This window comes from Poecilia reticulata, chromosome 18 (assembly GCF_904066995.2).
Source record: "Poecilia reticulata chromosome 18, P_reticulata-male-v2, whole genome shotgun sequence".
NCBI lineage: Eukaryota > Metazoa > Chordata > Actinopteri > Cyprinodontiformes > Poeciliidae > Poecilia > Poecilia reticulata.
In genome coordinates, this window is record NC_088847.1 from 5,724,747 (window position 1) to 5,747,583 (window position 22,837).

Consider the following 22,837-nt stretch of genomic DNA (forward strand, 5'->3'; position numbering starts at 1 on the left):
TTTAATGTTTATGGAAGACTTACTGCGCATGCTGAGCCTGGAACTAAACAAGTCTATGTTATATAAAGCCATTTTTTACTTGCGTAATTTTGAGTGAAAACATTCAAAATTACTCTACAGGCAAACAAGCAAAATATTGTTTTTTATTCAAAGGAAAATCAAATGTCTTAAAAGCAAGCAGAAAAAATCTCAAAGTCAAACTACCAGGTAGTTGGTGTCTCATGGAAACAAGTTGATCAACGTTTCGTGATTATGCTCTGAGTTGAGTAAATCTTCAGGTTGAGTGAAGGTGTTCATCAGTGAGACGACTCCTTTGGAATGTTCTGTTACAGAGAGAATGATTGCTCACAGGACTATGTGTGACTAAACATAGGGAACGTTTGAGCAGGTTGGCATGGATGGGGCATTGTGTCGGGATGTAACGTAGAAACTCTGCAGCACCCACAGACTCAGGTTTTCCTTTCAGTATGTGAAGCGAGTGAAGTCAGCGCAAAGTATGTTGAGCTTTTCACCAAACTGTGTACTTGTGAAGACGCCAGTACAGACCTGCTTCTTCTTAGTTTGGCAGCACAAGGAATGACTTGCAATTTCTTGCAGCATCTTTATCTCCCGCAGGAGCAACTTGGTTTTCAAAACTCTCACTATAGCCAAAAACATCAGTGTTGACATGGGCACACAGTGGTTCTTAGTGGACGATCCAATAGTAAGCTGTTAGCACTCCCATGAAGTTTTCCTTCTGCATATTCTCCAGGGTCCTTTCCCACAATCCACCCATATAACCTTAGATGAAATTTTTGATGTATTCTTTAACTAAGTCTCTGCTGAGGTGCCAGAGTTTGGCAGATGAAATCAAAGCACCAAGGAGCACCAAGAGTGGACATGACTTATCTGAGGTTTCTAGTGGCTCTGTGCATTGTGGGTCTGTCATGGTTGAAATGACACTACATTGTAACACATTCCAAATTTGGAATCATATTGGACCAGTACCTTGTTCTCTACTTTATTTTCAAATTTTGGTAAACAGTTTCTGGTGTTAAGCTAACACTATGGTTAGTGGTGTCACTAACCATACTTAGTGACACCAAGTATGGTCGTCTGCTGCTGTAACCTACCTGCTTCAGTGTTTCTTAGAGATGGTGTTTCGTTCTTCCGTGATTGCAAATTTACACCATAAGAAGAAAGAACCAGTCATTCGTGAAGGTACTTTTAAAGGTAAGTCATCTCTACTTTCTAGAGGTTAGCAGTTTGTCCCACTTTTCCAGGTTTTCTGTTTTTCAGACTTGTTCAGAGTCCTTCCAATGAATAACCACTCTCACTGTAGAACCATTAAATTACTTTCCAATCCTTGGTGGATTGATAGACAATTAATCATTACTGGTATCTTTTTCTACTTGACATAGTAGAATATTTCTCAGATTTCTTTTAAGTTCGACCCTCTGCACAGTCCCACTGGTATCCAGATTTTTCATGTCCTCAAATGGGATTACCATTTTATCTTTATACCTGGTGGAAAGTAGCTAAATGGTTATATAGAAAGCACAATTTATCAATCACAGTAGGAAATTTTGATCATACTTTACTGGTAACTGCGCTGAAGTTATCTAATTTCTAATATCTGATTGACCACTAAATGCACTAAAAGGCAATTTGAGGCATGTTAGAGAGCATCATCTACGATTCTTCAAAATCTGAGCTGGAATAGTCTATGATTATTACAGGTTCTTTGACAATGTCTTTAGTTAGTGAAACCTTTGTGCAAATAATAATATGGGATTATCCTCTTAAGAATTATTATTGTTATTATTATTTTTTACTGGGAGACAGAAAGAGAGCTTAACAACCGAAACTGATGTAAAGTCATACATGCCGCTACATCTTCGTCACGTTCAAAATGTCCTACAGTTGCTCAACTTTTGTTGTTCCAGTGGTTTACAGCAAGTCCAGATTACACAGATATGGTTGACGCTGGAAGCTCAAGGCCATGCAGCCTCTTCCGCCTTGGCAAGAACAATTGTTTCCACTGGTGGAAACTTTTGCTGAGTAGGTCAAACCACCGTCACCACACGAGGGGACAGTAGACGGTAAGAGACAATTGTGCACCAAAAGATCCAACCGGTGCTCACAGACATATTAATAGAACGCAGGGGAATTTTTTTAAGGTGACTGCAGTGTCTATGTCTGTGTTCAGTTTTAATCTACATGCATGGGAATTCTGCTGATGGTTAGTTGGTGTAGAGTCAACCTTGAATCTTGAGTGATAATGAACAGAGACTGAATCATGTAGCCAGGAGGACGAGTAACTTATGTGTCATTACTGACATCAATGGTAGTATTGGTGCGATTGTTCTGACTGGAACTTATTAGCTACTTATTTGATACTTCTAATACAAGTGTAGTGCTAAAGAAGCTTTTTGTATAATGTGAAATGTCTTCAAGAGGAGAGGGTCCACTTGGCATTTATGATTAGCACTAGTGGCCATGGTTTGGTTTCAGAAACCAGCTTGTAGCTCTTACAGATGTTTTCCAAATACAGAAAAAATGTCATTTGCCGTACCTTACCACAGGTGGAGAATGTGTTTTTTTGTATTTTTGTGATAGAAGATTATCTTGAAGGATGTCACAAACCTTTTTCATTGAAAAAGTTTGATACCAACAAATAAGGCTGTATTATATGGAGTGGAGAAACATGGGTCACATTTTTCTGTGTCACTACAGTCACGTTATGCCGTAGTGATACAGAACTTTTATGTTGAGTATTTTTTCTTATTGTTTATAATAGATTTTTAGCTATATATCATATTCACACCTCCAAATACCCGCAACAAAAATCTAATCTCCATATTTTATCTTTATTTAATAACTTGCTGCAGTATGTAACTTATATAAAAAGTATTTTTCTACACGTTTGTTGAAACTGTCATCATCTCACTAAGAGGTTGGTATGAGACATATAATCTGTGAAAAAAAAGAATCAACCTCCTCTGCCTTCTTTCAGTGCTATTTAGAAACCACCCCATCCCTTGCTCTCTGCAGTGCTGCAGCTAACAGAGACTGTCGTTAATGCTAAAGCTAGTTAGTATGGCCACTGATGTGGTGGTTAATTTGGTTTCCTGTAACAGTAAGTTGTTCCTCCTCTATTAGCACGTTAAGCAACAAGAACAATGAGACTGATTGACAGCGCTAAGGCCCTCCTCCTGGTTCTGATTGGTTGTTTTTGTTGCGAATACGTGGGAGCGCTGCACTTCTTCACACTTTTTCACAGATTATCTGTCTCATAAGGTACTGTCACAATATGGTGGCAGTTCTAACATATATTTAAAAAACATGTTTTTTTTATAAACGTTATATAACTTAAGTCAAGTTTAAGTACTAAAGTTATGTTCTCTAATTCCCCTAGATATTGTATATGTTCATATCTTGCTCTCTACTGTTGTTGTTTTATTGTATTTCTGTATGTTCTTTATTTGAAATGGTTATTTGTAAAAAGAAAAGAGAACAGGAGGAGACATTGACCAGTCTTCATCTACTTCAAAATAAGAGCATCAACATAAATGGCTAAGTATTTGAAGAAAACTTGACAACTAACATTTCAACACATATCAACATTTAAAGCGCTGCAGGCCTCACTTGCCTTAGTTGCAGACAATGTTCATGATTTAACAGTAGAGACTAAGTTTCAAGGGGGAAAAAAACTAGTCTGAAAGAGACAAACAGTGTCTCAAAAAACATGATTTCCCAAGAGCTTAAATGTAAATATAACATAACAAAATATTTTTCATTGATTGACTGGGAAAAGTTGGATTTATTGGAAGGTAGACACTGTCTGTCATGAAAATGAAAGCATAAACTTCCTAAAGTCACTTCAGCATCAATCAAGCATAAATAGGCACCTAAAAGAGAATAACCACATTTCTTTTCTACTTAATTGGATGGTTTGGGCTGTTTTTCGTAGAGAACACAATATGAAAATCTATGTTTGACGTGATCAGACTAACAAAATAAAGAAAATAGCTCTCGATGTATAATAAAAGCAAAAACATTTTCAAGGATTACAAAAAGCAAATTTGGACACGACGTCTTTTAGGTGGCGGCTGGAATTTCCTTCACATAGTTTTAAAATCTCTTTAGCTGTTCTTTAAAACAACGCATGCAAACAAACAAACTCAGAGAGATGTTTGATACTCACAAATTTCATAAAGAAGAAGAAGAAAAGCCGGAAAGCCGTATCGTCACTGAACCTCTTCTGTATTTGCCGTTCATATTCACAAACGCACAGAACTCTTTCCATGAGACAAAGGCTGCTTGTGATTGGCTAAGCTGGAAGGTTTGGTTAAAATGCGTCGCTTGATGCCTTTGACTGTCCAAATGATCTGTCTGATTACGTGACAGAGGGGGGTGCAGTGGGTTAGGTTCAGCCCTTTCAGTGGCATCATCTTTTTCTTTTTTCGCAATGAAGGACAGCAAGCACTATGATATGCACACATGAGAATAACTTGGTCTTAAAGTAGACAAGATAGGTCAGCTTTTTTGCAGGTAAAATGTCCAGAGAACTCAAAAGAATGAAACATGTTATGTGACATTTGTCAGTATTTTGCTTTGTATTGTGTGTGAAAAGAAAATATGTGTTTGCATATTCTTGGTGTTCAACAGTTTGAGTAATTTCAGATAATTTTGAGATAATTTTGTGTTTAGAAGCTGTAGTAAGGACAAAAATAAAGTTGTATGTAGCAAACAGATAGTACTGTAGTTCTAATATACTCTTGCTGGCCAAAAAAAACTTACCACCAAACTAAAGGTAACACGCTGATATTACTTTCGACTTTGATCACGGCACACATTCACTCTGGTACTTATTGGATAAGCCTCTGCAATGTTACCAGATTTATTCATTTTTCACCAAAGTTTTGTACGGAGAATGAGAGAGTTCTATCAATGTGCAAAGCCTTCTCCTTCCCATCCCAGAGATTCTCTGTGGAGTTAAGGTTTGGACTCTCTGGAGGGCAGTCCAGGTGTGAAAATGATGTCCCATACTCCTTGAACCATTCTGTCACAATTTGAGTCTGATGAATCCTGACTTTGTCATCTGGGAACATGATGAGATAACCTGGTCATTCATTATTGAAATCGTCAGAGGTAGTGATTATCCATCCGTCCATCAATTTTCTTACACCCTTATCCCATTGGGGTAATGAGGGGTTTTGGTACCTATCTCCAGCGGTCAACGGGTGAGAGGCGGGGTCACCCTGGACAGGTCAGCAGTCCATCTTATGTGTGCACAGTGGTTCAGCTCCCTCTTCATTTTGCATGTGGAAATGCTTTTGTTGATATTTGATTTCACCAAATATCTAAGTGATCGTCAATCATGAGCATTCAGGATTTTTTTTCCATCCACACTACTTCTTCAAAGTCAACAGTTCTCCACTTTCCATCCAGACATTAATAATCCGCTGGACAGTTCTTGACCCAGATATAGTAGTTAATCTGGTTTGACCCATGCCAGTGATTTGACCACCCTTAAACAGACACACATCCTTTTCAGGACAAGGTGATGTGTCTTTAGACATGTAGGTTGAAGAAATGAGAAGCTATGTATTGCATTAGTTTGTATTCAATAACTTGTTGCCAAGTAAATAAAATAATTATCCAGTAGGATCCTTGTGCCTGTTTACTTAGTTCAATCCAGATGATGAGTTTTATTGGCCTGGAAACGCATAATACTGCCTGTACTAAAGCACATATACATGTTTTAGCATGTGGTGTTTGTTTCCATCGTCATCATCATCCAACTCAAGAGATTATAAAGATCAAAATATTCAATATTTTTTATTAACTTGAAAACAATCACCAAAAGTGATTTGGTCTAAAACCAAAATGGGATCAGAGTCACAAACAGCGCTTTGGGTAAACGTGTATTCTTTAAAGGTACTTTATAAATAAAATGGATGGATTGGATAAATGAAGTACAACAGTTCTTTGTTTACAAAATAAAAGTCAGTTGGAAGTAACAGCAAGGCGTCAGTATGACATGGTGGCACAATATGTCAAGCGTTTTCTGCAAATTACCGTATCTGTTTTGTCTGATAAGATAATATAAGAGGAAACACAAACCGGTCAGCTAAAGCCTTAAACAGAATTATTTTGACAAAAAGAAAATCATATTACTGCTTCATGTCTCAAAGTCGACTGCTACACCACATTATGAGCTTTTCTACATCTACACTTCTTTACCACACATGAAATACGTAATTGGAACATCTTGAAGCGAAGAACAACCTGGCCATGTGCTCTCTGCTTTCTGATTGGCTCTTTCAGCATGGGCGGTTCCAGACCTGCTACAACTAAATACTGAAGAGATGATACTGAATAATAATAATAATAATAATAATAATAATAATAATAATAATAATAATAATAATAATAATAATAATAATAATAATAATAATACTACATTTTATTTCAAAGGCGCCTTTCTGGCACTCAAGGACACCGTACAAGAGTACAAAATAGTGACAGAACCAAATAAAATATAACAATTAAAAAATGGATAGAAATAAATAAAACAAAACAATGTATCTATATACAATCTATGTAAAATCAGGCAAACCAATTGTGTCATGTGGAAAAGGCAGATCTAAAAAGGTGTGTTTTGAGCAATCACAATATTCACTGACACAGAGACTGAAGCCAATTGATCCCAGGGACCAATTTCATTTTTACACATTTGCTTCAGCAAAGAATATAAAATGAAGATGTTCAGTCGTATTGAAATGAGATCACAGTTTTCATCTGCTGGACTCTGAGGTTCACTTCTTAATCGATCAAATATTTCCCTGTTCTTTGTTTTGTTTTGTTTCATTCTTTATTTCTGGTCCTCCATAAAGAAACACTGACCCGACCCTGACCTCCCTCATAAATTTGGCCTCGCTTCCCAACAGTGTTTTGGCAAATTATTTCCCATGAAAAAGTGAGTTTTCATAGCTTGATAAAACTTTAACATTTTATGTAGCCTTATTATTATTTCTTGTGATGGCAGACCTCAGGAAAAACATGTGACTGTAAAGAGTAAATTAATTTTAAAATAGGCAGAACAAAATATTTTCACAAAATCTATAAAACGCTCTACAGCTCAAAAAGTATTCAACATATTGAGAAAACCAAGGCTTGCACAAAACACCTTAAGATGCAACTCTGTACTTACAGGCAGACAAATAAATAGATTTTTGCTACATGCGGTCATGGTGGTTTGAGAGAAACAGAATCAGATCCGCATTGGCCAGAAAATTTCCTAGCTTGCTCTGGAAACTTAAACAATTAAAATAAGTACTTTTTTGGCTCCTTTTTGATGCATTTGCAATGTTTTTTTTCTGTATTTAGCTTTCTTTCTAAATGCATGAATAAAATTTAGTGTAAAAAAGACTGGAATATAATGGTTAAAATCCAAAAACAGTAAATTAAAAGCATGCCTTCTCTAGCTAACCCTATCAGAGGAGCTGTTGTTTCTACATCAGAGCTATGACCACATCCTGTCAGGGTGGAGGAGGGGTGGCGCTGACTGAACCGCTGGGGCAGAGGTCGACGTGATCGGCCGGAGCGGGAACTCAGCTGCAGCAAACTTTTTTTTTTTGTTTCTTTGTTTTCTATATTAGTCAGCTGCAGAGAGTAAAATCTTCTCTGTCCTTTTCTGAGGCAGCAAATCTGAAGGAAGCGTCTGAAATTTCAAAGTTTGATGCTGACTTGAGGCTCTAACAATGCGCCTTGTGCCCCCCTTTCCAACCACAGCCTGACCCAGAACAAGGTTTCGGTGTGACAGGAGACATTCTGTAGAGGAGAATTCAACCTCATCTGCAGCTCTCTGATGAGGTTGCAGCATCAGAGCACGTTAGTAAAAAAAAGACAAGGTAATAAAGTGAAAAACTAAAGGTTATTTATACGGCACGTGTCATAGAAAAAAACTCCGAAAGTGTTGTAGAGGTTAAAATGTACTAAATCTGAACACAAAAAAATGCAGTGAATATATTTAAAATGCCAAGATCTTTATTCCCACACATTATAACCTTTTAAAATGACCCTATAAATAAATTTAGATAGTGACAATTGCTGCATCATAAAGTATTTTAAGTTTCAATGAGGTTTGGTGCTGTCACTGCATTCATTTACCCAAAGAGTCCAGAAAAGAAAACAAAATTTTATTTTTTGAAAAATTTAGTTCTAAAATGGTCACGCAGATATTTTGCTACTGCTCTCGTTTGTATATGTATGTCAGTATATATCCCATACACTGAATTTAGGTCAAATTATTTTGGACGTTTGCTACTCACTGGAGACTTCCGGGAGGATTTATGTGGTTTGTTTTGTAGCCTGCTGCCCTCTGCTGGTCAAAATCCTTACTTTACTGATTATCCAGACTTGCATTTCGTTTCATAAACTGTTCACTTAACTGAAGAGCTCATCACACACCAACTGACTGTGAGTTTGACAGTTGACGCTGGAGGCATTGATGATGAGAAAGGCATCAACACTGGAAAAACAAGGGAGTAAGGTGATTACAGCATTGTTCTCATAGAGACACAAAACACACACACTATATATATATATACATGGGTGAAAGTAGCTTTAAATTCTTGGGGGTTCTATGACAAAAGAGTATATATATATATATATATATATATATATATATATATATATATATATATATATATAGTCTTCCACATCGGGTTTATGGGGTAACAGGTCCAGCCAGAAGGGAACAGGCATCTCTCCCAGGCCAGACTAGACACATAGACCATCTTCATCAGTTCATTTGAAAGCCTGGATTGTATTCAAAAACAATCTAATTATTATTAATAATAATGTCACCAAAAGCTGCTAATGCTGCTCATCTGCTGGAGACATAAGAGAGAAGCTACTATTCTTTTAAAAACAGATATAAACATTTGTTTACCAGTTGGTTTAATAGTTAAAATACAAGAAAAGTGAAAAACCAACAGACTCTTAACCAGTTTACAGGAAAGCATAGAAATGGACTCATTTATCTCCTTCCCCACTATCAGCAATATGGGCTGCTGATGCTGTGCTGCTGTTGGTGTTGAGCTCTCAGTTACACAGCAAAAGTTGGAAGACGTTACATTTTGTCTATTGTTTCCGCACCGTACAGAACAAATGTGTTCGAGTGGGTTTAAATCAAATATAGAGCGACAGCATCATTTCTTTGGGATCATTCTTTATTCTATTTTTATGCTAACGTGCAAAATTATTAAACCAAAAAAATTTCTTTGTAGCTCTTCTCCAAGCAGGCAAAATTTCTTGTCACAATTTACAACAGCAGTAGCAGCAAATGTTTGTAAGTTACATTTAATTTTACTTTTAAGATATTTTTAAGTCAAGTATGATTAAAAATTTTAAACCTGATAGAATGATGAAAAACCCTACTTAAATTAATGGTTTTAATATACCATTGTCAATCTAAACTTAATAATTAACCATTAAAATCCCTGTTTTAATCCCTAGCCTCCTGAAATATACCCTGCTGAAGTCCGTCATGGCGCCTCGAATGATCAAGTGATGGAGTTGCAAAGGGTTAATAGTTTGAGTCATGCAGAACTGATTTGACCGTTTCCATAGCAACGATCAAAAGCAAGCAACCGGCATTAGAAGATCGGACCCGTAAAGAGAGATCTGTCCTAGGGGACGATTTGGTTGATCTTTCGTCCCTCTGACGAGACTTTAACTTGTGCGCTGCATCCCTACGATGTTCGACATCTCTTGATACTAGGAGAACTCACGATCAAAGGGCTAAACATCAGCCCAAACGTCACCCTAGAAAGTCTTGTTGTTCTTTATCTTGAATGAGAGCATGGTACATCTGCCCCGGCTGGGGCAGTTTGCTCATCAGCCCACAGCAAACAGAAAGTTCATTCAGGTTGGTCTGATGGAGAGAATGCTGATGAAAGGAACGATTTCTCCATTCATCCCAAGCTTCCCCGGCTGGGGAAGTTTGCAGTGAAAAGTAGACCATTGAGTCTAAAAGCTCAACCTCTGCTTTGACAGAGGTTGAGCTTAGAAGATCAGACCCAACAAGAGAGATCTGTCCTAGGGAACAATTTCTCTAATCTTTAAGAACAAACTTCCCCGGCTGGGGAAGTTTGTGGTGAAAAGGAGACCGTTGAGTCTAAAGCTCAACCTCTGCTCTGACGAAAATGGAATTAGAAGACTGGACCTGAATCTGAAGAGACCACTGTCCAGGTAATGATTTTTCCAATCTTCCCTAGCAACAAACATGGATACAGAGATATGGATGGATATGTTAATGAACAGTGAAAAACGTAAAGTGTAAGGGAGTTGTAATTACAACTGTCCATCCATTTCATCCATCCATTTTCTTCCTCTTGGGTCGGGTCGTGGAGGTAGCAGCTTACGAAGGGAGGTCCAGACTTCCCTCTTGCCAGCCACTTGTTCCATGTCCTCTGGAGGAATCCCAAGGCGCTTCTAGGCCAACAAGGAGACATAGTCCCTCCAGTGTGTCCTGGTACTTCCCCGGGCTCTCCTCCCGGTGGGACGTGCCCGAAACACCTCACTAGGGAGGCGTCCAGGAGGTATTCTGACCAGATGCCTGAGCTACCTCAACTGGATCCTCTTGACGTGAAGGAGCAGTGGCTCTACTCTGAGTCCCTCCAAGATGATCGAGCTTCTCACCCTATTTCTAAGGGAGAACCCAGACACCCTACGAAGAAAACCCATTTCATCTCTTGGGATGTGGAATGTCACCTCTCTGGTGGGAAGGAGCCAGAGCTGGTGTGTGAGATTTAGAGGTTTCGGCTAGAAATAGTCGGTTCTACCACGACGCTTGGCTCCGGTTCTGGAACCAGTCTTCTTGAGAAGATTACCCACCCTTCTTGGAGTCCTTGAAATATATATATATATATATATATATATATATATATATATATATATATATATATATATATATATATATATATATATATATATATATATATATATATATATATTATGATATTTGAGCTACGCTTACAGAAAACATTCCAGTGTGTGGTGCAAGAAAAACTGCAAAAAGAAGCTTTGAATGCCCCATAAAACCCTGTTCTATTGTCTGAAAATGGAAAGAAGGGAATACACATTCAAAATCTTAAACGTACTAGCAACTTTGAAAATCTGTATATCTATTCCCAGTGTTAGGCTATGGAAAAATCTGAATGAGGATATCAGATAAAGTCCAAGTATCAAACAGTTGAATGTGTAAAAATAAGGATCATTATCGGTAAGGTAAGTTAATTAGGAATAATTACATTTTTTGTAACATTGTATTATGATGAATACGTCCGATATTTTTATAGGTTTCTGTACTATTATTATTGTCGAAACCAGTGACGTGTGGTCAGGGGAAAATAATATATAATAATAAAATTATTTATATTGATATGTTCACCCTGTGGTTTGTACTATCAAGCAACTATTTTTTACTTAGCTTAACCAATTCTGATTATTTTTTCTTAAAAATTGCTGGATTTTCCCATTTTCCCATTCAAATGCTCAGAAGCGAAGCCGGTGAGGCAGCAGCGAGCTGAGCCTCACCTGGGATTGCGCAACCTCTCGCTAACTGCACTGGCTGCCATTCTGTGAGAGCATGCTCCTCCTGTCTGTACGCCGGCAATAAAATGGCTAAAAAACATTTAATATATGGACTGATTTTCCATAATTTTGCTTATGTATATAATGTACAGTGTTTTTATTTTGTCACCAACTATGTGTATATCGTGTTTTGTGTGGAGAGGAGCGATCAGAAACGGCAGAGCACAGACTCGAGGTGAGGCAGGCAGGTCTCTTGCCTCACCGCTCGGGGCGCTCATGATCCCAGATATTGTGACTTCACAACTGCAGAGTAAGACACAGTGAGCCCCATGGAGCTAGCCACACAGTAAATAAGTAAAGTACAGCGATATGTTTTCTCCTCTCTTCCGACGTCAACATGAAAGACTACATTTCTACACTTAAACAGTTTTCTAAAGTGAATTTTCAATTGAAGCAGGAGATAATAACTAAAGGAAGACCAACACCGGAGCTGAAAGTTTTGCTCAGAGACAGTTTAATGATTCTTAAACGGAGTAGAAAAGACATGCCAAGGATAGACTTGGCTTTGAATGAACGGATGTTTTTGTGCAGAATTAGCGGTGCATGGATTTCAGTGATAAGTGAAGTTAAGACAGCAATAAGATGTTTTTGCTTTGTTTTTTTATGAAATACTTTTTTTGGGCTACAGTTTGTATGTCTAAATAATTCAGTAAAGTAGAATCGGTAGCTAATCTACCACAGCAATTACTTATTAATCAAACATTAAGCCTAAAACGTACTACAACAACACACTGAATGTTCTGTTTTGTGTGCAAAATTCTTGAATGTTTTTAGGTGTTAAATCCTTAAACATGAAGTGGCATTGTTGTCAGTTGCTATGGCAATGAGTCTGCGTGTAACTTGGTGGATACAGAGTGAGAAAGAGCTTTCTCGTTCTTTCCCTTTGCTGTGGATCATGGCACAAAATTAATACCTACATTTCTAAGTTTACCTACATTTCTGAATTATGTGAAGCACTTTGAAATGCCTTGCTGCTGAAATGTGCTATACAAATAAAATTTGATTGATTGATTGATTGTGTTTGGAACGGCGTTGATTTATTTTCCTGTCTTCTATAAACTGACCCTGAGTGTCCTTTCCGTTGAGTTGCTTGTATATGTAAATACTCATTAGATACAGTCTAAGCTATTATATTTTTTTAAATCTTTGTAAAAGAGGAAAACTATTTATAGATCATCTTTATGACACATTCAAAACCTGTGTATGACAAAAGGAAAGAGTTTGACTTCTTTTAATAAAGGAAAACATTCAGGATTGATGTGTGTGTAACACTTGTACATATGCATGTGTCTGATTTCCTTTCTGGCTCTTTACTTTAGTTACAGAAAATAATACCTGCCAATCAGATAATCTTGCTTACTGTAACAGGTTGGATTTTATCTGCGCATAATGCCTTGATCTCATTCATAGCATTGCTTCAAATGGACGACAAACTAAACACCCAATAATATTTAGTTTTAATTACTGCTTCAGTGCAGTCTAGCTAGCAGGTGACAATACTTGTTTCTCATCAGTTATTTGTCTCCTATGTTTACATGAATTTCTTTGATGTATGGGGTTTCCTACTTTCTTTGTTCCTCCTGCACTGCAGATGCCACACAAAAGATCTGAAAGGATGTAATTATAGTTAAAAATTTAAATTATATGAATAAAACAAGTCGTCAAAATCTAAAAAGAAAAAGAAAAGAAGAAAAACTTAATAAAGGCTAAAATATTAAGAGTGTAGGACGACTTAACTCTGGTTTGTATTGCATGGTTGGAATGGTTTTGACAAAGAAATATATATTATTATGAGGATAATTTAATAACAATAAAATGTTATAAAAGGGTGTCGTCAGTTTTTACAGTGTACCAATGACCTCTTTCCTGGTTGTAAAATCACAGATCTCCATCATCATGACAGATTTCTAAATGTGGTTTAAAGGTAATTACAATTTCAAACTCAAACCACTAGGTGTCAGCAGAGGGCCTTGATCTTACTAACGTTACAGGAAAAATGTTAGTAAGTTAAATGTAAGTTGCATTTTAATGCATGTGAAAAAATTGGAATATTGTGGAAAAAATACTTTTTGTCACTCATTTCTGAAAGTAAAACTCATATATTACATAGATTTATTCCATGCAGTGTAAATATTTTAAATCTTTTTTTGTGCGATTTTAATGATTATAGGTGATTAGAAATAAAACCCCAATTCAGTGTCTCCAAAAATTATACTATGAGATAGGGTCAATAAAAGTTAAAAATTTTCATTAATTGATCTTTTAAACACAAATGTCACTTAATTTCTATGCACTCAATACTTGGTTGGGCCTCTTTTTGCACAAACTGCTACAGTGGTATCACACTCATTTTCGTTTTAAGATTCATCAAGATCATGAATGCCGTCAAAGTTATATTTAAGAACCACAAACAGGTTTCTTAAGCTATTAGAAGATAAAAATAATGGGATTTATCCTACGGGTGTCGTCAGTTTTTACAGTGTACCAATGACCTCTTTCCTGGTTGTAAAATCACAGATCTCCATCATCATCATCTTTAGTTTGTGTAAATTCTAATATTTAGTAAATGTGTTCATCAGACAGAACATCATAACACTATCAGAGGATCCTGGTATGATGAAGGATGAGAACTCTTCCACAATAGCTGTGAAGATAAACAGAATAATAAATATAACACTAAACTTTATTGTAGCAGTAATGTGCTGTTTAAACTGTCCAATGCTCTCATGTTCCGAACCGATACATTGATCATCAGTCAGTTTACGTCCTATTGGTTTCATTTTGTGATATTTACATATAGCGAAATGATCTTAGTCTAACTTTCAAAATATAGATGGTCAGAGATTCTATCAAATGTTTTAGTGTTGTTATATTAAAGTCAAATGAAACTGAAACGGACATTTGAATGTGTCATATTTTCTTAAACATCTTGAAGAGTATTACTACTTATGTTCCAGAAACCACTGTGTTGATGAAAACACCATAATGGAACTGAGTACATGAAAAAATGAGGGGTTCTAACAGCAACTATATGATTAACTGAATGAATAAGACTTTGGTTTTCTCAAAATAAAGGTAATTTTAATTTTCTTCATCAAAATGAAGATATTTTTAATTTTCTTAAATGTCCTGATTTTAGAATATAGTATTTTAGTCATGACCTCGTGAAAGAAAATCAGTCTGCAAGTAATAACTGACTAATTCAAAAACTATGCTTAAAAGGGGAGTGAGAGGTCGTCCGAATGTGTAAGGTAACAAAAAAGATGTATATTTGCTGATGGGGACTAGCCATGATATTGTTCGTCGTTGCATCTGCTGCTGAATCCATATTTAGCGCAGATGGGACGTTTATTCCAGCGGATCGTGTGGGAGCAGTCCGCCTCAAGCAGCGGGGCAGCGGTGTGTTTACATCCGCGGAAAACGCTCTTCTTAAAAAACACTGGATCGCTTCAGCGCAACGTTTTCACCGTGATTCTGTCTCCTCGTTTGTCTGCTATTAGAAATGCAATTATTACGTGCAACTTAAGATAGTTTGGGATGTTTTTGGAGGCGAAATTTGAAGAAAACTCCCAGCAAGAGGCACAACGAAGGCGAGAATCTGGCCGCTTTAAAGGCTCCTGGAACAAAGGAAAAAATGTACGGGTGTCAAACATGAGCTCAGTCTGAAGAATGGAGATTTTTATATCTGCTTTAGTAACTTTGGTCTTGTGAGATGTTTGTCTTTTGAGTATTTTGAGGCTAAATGTTGGCGGAGAAAACACAAAGTGGAGCCGCTGTTCGAGGCGGCAGCCGAGCAGCGGGCTGAGTTGTCTCTTCACGGTTCTCATGTGTGTTATAAGTCCCGCCTCCCGCTTTGAGCTCCACAAGTTCCGAGGAACAACCCAGTCCGACAGACATGGCAGAGGAAGCTCCAGCAGCCGCGCCGGCTAAGGCTCCGGCCAAAGCCCCGAAGAAGAAATCCGCTCCCCGGCCCAAGAAGGACGGGCCCAGCCTCCCCAAACTCATCGTGGACGCCGTGGCCGAATCCAAGGAGCGCAAGGGGACGTCCCTGGCGGCCCTCAAGAAGGTGCTGGCCGGGAAAGGAGTGGACGTGAGCAAGGCCAACAAGCGCATCAACACCGCCGTCACCAAGTTGGTCACCAAAGGGACCCTGAGCCAGACTAAGGGCACGGGGGCCTCCGGCTCCTTCAAGCTCGCCAAGAAGGAGCCCAAGGTCGCTAAACCGGCGGCCAAGAAGGTGGTGAAGAAGAAGGCGCCCGTCAAGGCCAAGAAGCCCGCGGCAAAGAAGAGCGCAGCGGCCAAGAAACCCGCCGCAAAGAAACCCGCAGCGGCAGCCAAGAAGTCCCCGAAGAAGGCTCCGGCCAAGAAAGCGGCCAAGAAGCCCGCCAAGAGCCCCAAGAAGGCCGCGCCCAAGAAGCCCAAGGCCGCCGCCGTCAAGAAGCCCAAGGCCGCAGCCAAGAAAAGTCCAGCAAAGAAACCCGCAGCCAAGAAGGCCGCAGCAAAGAAGGCCAAGAAGTAAACAGCTGCTTCAGCCCCGCATTTTACTCACCAAAGGCTCTTTTAAGAGCCAACACACATTCTACTCAAGAGCTCGTCCTCTCATTAGAAAATCTCAGCTACTTAAAAAGACAATACCACCTTTTACATCTGTTACATAAAAATCTCATCTATTTTAATTAACTGTTTATGTAATTTTCCCGCTTTTTTCCTATTGGTCATCTCATTTCAAACGTGTGTCGGCCGCCACAGACACAGCACTCAGCGTTTTGACTGACGCGGATGAGCATACTCTCAAAACAAAAAACTACTGTATGGCGGAGTGACAGAGCACTGTTGGAATTAATTATATCCAGTAATTATTTTAATGGCGCTATATAACATAACACAATGTCTAATATACATTTAAATGTAATGATAAAAGTGAGATTAGTCAGTAGAGATACGGATTTTTAGATCGGATAGCTTTTCCATGTGCAAGGATTTAAAATCCGCTTCAAACTGAGATTAACCACAATCTGTCATAGTCTTGTAGGAGGAGCTGCTGAGATCGGCTCCTCATAGGTCCGCAGCTCACACATAAAGGCCGACACACCGCAGCTCTCGCTCACATTCATCTTTGTGTTTGCACAGAAGAAGAAGTAAGACAAAATGAGCGGCAGAGGAAAGGGAGGCAAAGGACTCGGTAAAGGAGGCGCCAAGCGTCACCGTAAAGTCCTCCGTGATAACATCCAGGGAATCACCAAGCCCGCCATCCGCCGTCTGGCTCGCCGCGGGGGAGTCAAGCGTATCTCCGGTCTCATCTACGAGGAGACCCGCGGTGTGCTCAAGGTCTTCCTGGAGAACGTCATCCGTGACGCCGTCACCTACACCGAGCACGCCAAGAGGAAGACCGTCACCGCCATGGACGTGGTGTACGCTCTCAAGAGGCAGGGCCGCACTCTGTACGGATTCGGAGGTTAAACGGTGAACTCTGCTTACTAAACCAAACAAAGGCCCTTTTCAGGGCCACCCACTTGCTGATTAATGAGCTGAATTTCTGTGTGATGCAACTATTTCTCGATAAGCAAGATGAGTAGAAATTAAAAGAAATAAATTGAAGTTCACTTCTGTGTCTCAATCTGCATAATAAAACGTAAGAAATTAAAGCTGCTTCTTCACCCAATATTAGTGTTTTGTTTCCATTGATTCTTCTTGCTGAAGTTTTGAGGGTTAAACTGGCAACACATTAACTCATTAGACTGTTTAATCAGTAGATGACAAGTAAATTTGCAAGGAGGTATTTAGGCTAAAATATCAAAAGTGGGGATTATGTGAATTTAAATGTATGCTTATTCTCGTGAAAATGTAGAGGAAAAACTGTTGGACTGTGTGAGTCTTGGAGAAAAACAGCCGGGAGTTGAAACAAGTTACTGTGGGATTAATTTCTTCTGGAATTTTTATTTTTCCATTTTATTTTGGAAGAACCCTAAAAAATTAGATTTGAAACAAATTAATCATATGTAAAGTATGACGATGAAAAACTGACTTGTTATATTCTTTTCATCTTTTATCCAGGGTTAAGTCTTTTTCTTTTTGTAGGCCAGATATTTTATGTTCTGTTTTAAATTTGAAAAGATTAAGTGAAATTGAAAGGTTGCTCACTGTTTTGGAAAAAAAAAAAGATCTGTATGTTTTATTGTCAATTGAGTTTTTAGTGGTTTTTAATGAGAATTTATTAAATGGTTGGTAAAAGTGAACAATAACAGCATTTCTTTCCCTCTATAAGAAATACACTATTTTGACAGTATTTATCTCTAAAGAAATCTTAGAAAAAGTTTCTGTGGTTCAACAAATGTGGACAGAATAAGCAATAAATAACCTAAAAAGGCAGTGATGAAGTGTCTGCTTTTATGGTTTCACTTTTCTGGAGAACGTTGGCGATTCCCGCCTTTTGTCTCGACTGCGCGCAACATTTGAAAAACCACGTGGCTTCAATTCAAATACCTCCTGATCTTCAGAGCCATCCAATCACAGCCAGGGGACGGTACGGCTCAATTTCCATACAGCATGTATAATATCAGTCTTGCCCTCTTCAGCAGCTCATTCGTCGCTGCAAGTTTCCAGAGACAACATGCCTGAACCCGCCAAGTCTGCGCCCAAGAAGGGCTCCAAGAAAGCGGTCACCAAGACGACCGCCGGCAAAGGAGGCAAGAAGAGGAGAAGGACCAGGAAGGAGAGCTACGCCATCTACGTGTACAAGGTGCTGAAGCAGGTCCACCCCGACACCGGGATCTCCTCCAAGGCCATGAGCATCATGAACTCCTTCGTCAACGACATCTTTGAGCGCATCGCCTCCGAGGCCTCCCGTCTGGCTCACTACAACAAGCGCTCCACCATCACCTCCAGGGAGATCCAGACCGCTGTGCGCCTCCTGCTGCCCGGTGAGCTGGCCAAGCACGCCGTGTCCGAGGGAACCAAGGCTGTTACCAAGTACACCAGCTCCAAGTAAACGACTCTGCTGTTAACACACCAACCCAACGGCTCTTTTAAGAGCCACTCACTACATCTGAAGAGCCTTAATTCCTAATCTTGGTACTAGAGCTAAATGTTTTTAAAGATTGCCTCCTACTTCTATCTGGTCTATAAAGTGTGCCCCTGTCTTTACGGTTGGATTTAATTAATGACTCAAAAAAAAATGGAAGTTGCATGCACATCAACATGAATAGCTTTCAGGCAAAAGTATTTCATACTAAATATGCAAACATTTGTTAGTATAATCTGAAGAATAAGCTGAAAAAAAGATCAGCAGATTGCTCCCATAGTCAATTTGCACTAGGGGCTATAGCTCTGCCTGGGAAAGTCATAGAATCCCCAATAAAATATCAGATAAGTCAAAGCTTCAGCACATGATTCATCTTTTAACAAACTGTTAAAGGAAACCAAGTCGTTTCTCAACTCTGAGGCAAAAGAACCAATTTTGGTGAGCCACCCTAAAAATTTCACAGGCCCAACCTGAACATCACTATGAAAGATGTCTGGCGATGCCACAGATAACAATTCTTCTGGTTGTAAAGCACATTTTTTCCTGTTGCATATGCCCAGTAATATGACCGCATATTCTTTCCACTGTACTGCAGCTATAGTCAGAGCAGCTGTCCAAAAAAGAAAAGACTGCCATTGTCAGAAAAATAGAAATCAAGTGTTTAAAACATTCATAATGAGCTATAAGAACATCTGGTTGAAGATTAAATTACTGTGGGTCTGTTCAGCAGATTTCTTTGCAGTATTCCATTTGTTTTTAATATATAACATCTGCTTTCATTACATAATACATAAAATTAAGTATATTTAATGCAAGAGGATTTGTCATGCAACATTCCTATTTGCAAATATATGGGACTGGAGATGAGAATTCATTGAGCCAGTTTGGTAGCCAAGAGCCGAAATTCCCATCACTGCAAAGCAGTTTGACATTCCATTCTAAAGTACTTTAAGACAACACTGTTGTGATGGCCGAAGTGATGTACACCCAAAACCAATCAGGACAGAAAAATGTGCTAAAGAATGAGGATTTGATGCTCTCATGATGTGATGAGTGTGTGGCTCTTAAAAGAGCCGTTGTGTGTTTGTTGCCGAGCAGCACCAGGTTTACTTGGTCTTGGCGGCCTTCTCGGTCTTCTTGGGCAGCAGCACCGCCTGGATGTTGGGCAGCACTCCACCCTGAGCGATGGTGACTCCACCCAGCAGCTTGTTGAGCTCCTCGTCGTTGCGGACGGCCAGCTGCAGGTGACGGGGGATGATGCGGGTCTTCTTGTTGTCGCGGGCGGCGTTCCCAGCCAGCTCCAGGATCTCAGCGGTCAGATACTCGAGCACAGCGGCCAGGTAGACGGGGGCTCCGGCACCGACCCGCTCCGCGTAGTTGCCTTTGCGCAGCAGCCTGTGAACACGGCCCACTGGGAACTGGAGTCCGGCTCTAGAGGAGCGTGTCTTGGCCTTGGCTCTGGCTTTTCCTCCGGTCTTTCCGCGGCCGCTCATTTTGTTGCTGTTTGTTTCTAGAGATGAGACTCGAGAAAGAAATGAGAAGCAGCGGCTGAAAGCTGCTTTTTATGTCCGCGGAAAGTGGCAGGCTTCTGCTGGCGACCAACCAGAAAAGCTCCCAGCAGAGCGGGACGGAGAGGCGGACTTTTTGAACGCAGCTTCCTCCAATGAGCAGCGGACATTAAGCCGGGAGGCGACGCCTCTGGGCGGCGCTGAGCTCCAGGAGGAGCCGCTAACCAACCAGGATCCGGAGCGGAGCTGCAGCGTCACAGAGTGACGCCCAGAGCCTGAGCTTAAGAGCAGCGGAGCCTCGACGGTTTGCAACATTTTTCTCCTGATCGTGATCAGAGAAGCAGAAGCATGGCCAGAACCAAGCAGACCGCCCGTAAGTCCACCGGAGGCAAAGCCCCCAGGAAGCAGCTGGCCACCAAGGCGGCCAGGAAGAGCGCTCCGGCTACCGGCGGCGTGAAGAAGCCTCACCGCTACAGGCCCGGTACCGTGGCTCTGAGAGAGATCCGTCGCTACCAGAAGTCGACGGAGCTGCTGATCCGCAAGCTGCCCTTCCAGCGCCTGGTCCGAGAGATCGCTCAGGACTTCAAGACCGACCTGCGCTTCCAGAGCTCCGCCGTCATGGCTCTGCAGGAGGCCAGCGAGGCCTACCTGGTGGGTCTGTTCGAGGACACCAACCTGTGCGCCATCCACGCCAAGAGGGTCACCATCATGCCCAAAGACATCCAGCTGGCCCGCCGCATCCGCGGAGAGAGAGCTTAGAGGCTGCAGCTCCAACTAACACAACGGCTCTTTTAAGAGCCACACACACCGTCATTAAGAGCTGCTCCTGTTGTCTTAAACTTGTTTTACACAGACAAATCTTTAGAATTTTTTTTCTGTTTGTACATATCTAAGCTTTTTTCATAAACAAAAGCTGTTTTATTCCATCACGGTCCATAAAAACGATGTCTATCAATAACTTCATGTGTGAATCTGACTTAATTGCCTTCAGTTTAAGGTCATATTTGAACCTTCATATTAAGCCATGAGGAATCAATTTGTGGCCCCCCTCCCTCATTTGTAGTAGGCGCAGCATGTTCCCCAGAACAATTTTGTAGTTTTAGGGTTGGGTTTATCGCATAAAATGCTGAAATGAACAGAACAAATGTTAGGCCTCGGTATCTGATTCATTAAATCCAACCATAAAGACAGGGGCAGTATAGACCAGATAGAAGTAGGAGGCAATCTGTAAAGACATTTAGCTCTAGTACCAAGATTAGGAATTAAGGCCCTTCAGATGTAGTGAGTGGCTCTTAAAAGAGCCGTTGGGTTGGTGTGTTAACAGCAGAGCCGTTTACTTGGAGCTGGTGTACTTGGTAACAGCCTTGGTTCCCTCGGACACGGCGTGCTTGGCCAGCTCACCGGGCAGCAGGAGGCGCACAGCGGTCTGGATCTCCCTGGAGGTGATGGTGGAGCGCTTGTTGTAGTGAGCCAGACGGGAGGCCTCGGAGGCGATGCGCTCAAAGATGTCGTTGACGAAGGAGTTCATGATGCTCATGGCCTTGGAGGAGATCCCGGTGTCGGGGTGGACCTGCTTCAGCACCTTGTACACGTAGATGGCGTAGCTCTCCTTCCTGGTCCTTCTCCTCTTCTTGCCTCCTTTGCCGGCGGTCGTCTTGGTGACCGCTTTCTTGGAGCCCTTCTTGGGCGCAGACTTGGCGGGTTCAGGCATGATGTCTCTGGAAACTTGCAGCGACGAATGAGCTGCTGAAGCGGGCAAGACTGATATTATACATGCTGTATGGAAAACGGGCCGTACCGTCCCCTGGCTGTGATTGGATGAGCTGCTCAGGGGGTGGACTTTGTTGTAGTCACGTGGTGTTTCTCCCTGTCGGTTAATAGTGGGAGGAAGAAAGGCGAGAATCCCTCAGCTCCCCGTTTGTTACTTAATGTAACAAAGTAATAAACACCATTGATACATTTTAACCATTTGAATCGTTATTTTTCGCTTTTGAACACTTTTTTTTTTAATGAAAAGCACTTTTGTTTCATTATAAAATACAAGTGCACGATGTACAGTATGGTCTATGAAAACTGATCAATATTGTGAGTAAATATGTCCATGCAGCTTAACTAAAAAATTTTTTAAACACAGTTTAACCTTAACTTTTATACATGAAAATGGTAACTTATGTCATGCTACTTCAGGAGACCTTAGTGATCACATTTTTAAAATCTATTTTGGCTCCACAGCTGCTGTGGTTCAAAAGATAATTTGATTAATTTAGTAATTTTCCTCTCCGCCTTTTTCCTCCAGTGACATATCACATTTACAGAGACTTGTGACAAAATAAGTTTATTACTGATATTCACACAGAATAAAAGTTTGACACAAGTTAATCACGTTTTGACCAATCCACTGGATCGGATCAAACGAAGCTCAGATTAGTCCAAAGCAGCTAAGCAGAAATTTACAATCATTTGATGAGTTTCAAGTCCAGGCTGTCTTGCCACGTTGCCGCCACCCGTCATCTAATTACGGATTATTACAGATTGTGGCTGTATGATTATAATCAAAGGTATAACCAGATTTATATAAACCATTCCAAGCTGAGATCAGTAACTCAGAGTTAGTTCTTCTTAAAGACGTCTCCATCAGGCTGCTCTCTCCATTTCAAGGTGG

The 22,837-nt window shown here is 40.2% G+C and overlaps 5 protein-coding genes and 1 pseudogene across 5 annotated transcripts; 4 read left to right on the forward strand and 2 right to left on the reverse strand.

The window, feature by feature from the left end:
- Positions 1-15,333: 15,333 nt before the first annotated feature.
- LOC103472726 (histone H1 pseudogene) lies at positions 15,334-16,165 on the forward strand (annotated as a pseudogene).
- Positions 16,166-16,794: 629 nt separating this feature from the next.
- LOC103472727 (histone H4) lies at positions 16,795-18,015 on the forward strand. The gene has a single exon (XM_008422545.3). The coding sequence runs from the start codon at positions 16,795-16,797 to the stop codon at positions 17,104-17,106; it is 312 nt and encodes a 103-aa protein (XP_008420767.1). The 3' UTR covers positions 17,107-18,015.
- Positions 18,016-18,094: 79 nt separating this feature from the next.
- LOC103472728 (histone H2B 1/2-like) lies at positions 18,095-18,843 on the forward strand. The gene has a single exon (XM_081599159.1). The coding sequence runs from the start codon at positions 18,257-18,259 to the stop codon at positions 18,632-18,634; it is 378 nt and encodes a 125-aa protein (XP_081455285.1). The 5' UTR covers positions 18,095-18,256; the 3' UTR covers positions 18,635-18,843.
- An 880-nt stretch (positions 18,844-19,723) lies between these two features.
- On the reverse strand, positions 19,724-20,160 carry LOC103472768 (histone H2A-like). The gene has a single exon (XM_008422601.3). The coding sequence runs from the start codon at positions 20,158-20,160 to the stop codon at positions 19,774-19,776; it is 387 nt and encodes a 128-aa protein (XP_008420823.2). The 3' UTR covers positions 19,724-19,773.
- A 358-nt stretch (positions 20,161-20,518) lies between these two features.
- LOC145548575 (histone H3) lies at positions 20,519-21,221 on the forward strand. The gene has a single exon (XM_081599154.1). It carries the CDS (start codon positions 20,524-20,526, stop codon positions 20,932-20,934), a length of 411 nt encoding a protein of 136 aa, XP_081455280.1. The 5' UTR covers positions 20,519-20,523; the 3' UTR covers positions 20,935-21,221.
- Positions 21,222-21,418: 197 nt separating this feature from the next.
- Positions 21,419-22,287, reverse strand: LOC145548849 (histone H2B 1/2-like). Its single transcript, XM_081599897.1, has one exon. It carries the CDS (start codon positions 21,884-21,886, stop codon positions 21,509-21,511), a length of 378 nt encoding a protein of 125 aa, XP_081456023.1. The 5' UTR covers positions 21,887-22,287; the 3' UTR covers positions 21,419-21,508.
- Between the last annotated feature and the right edge of the window lie 550 nt (positions 22,288-22,837).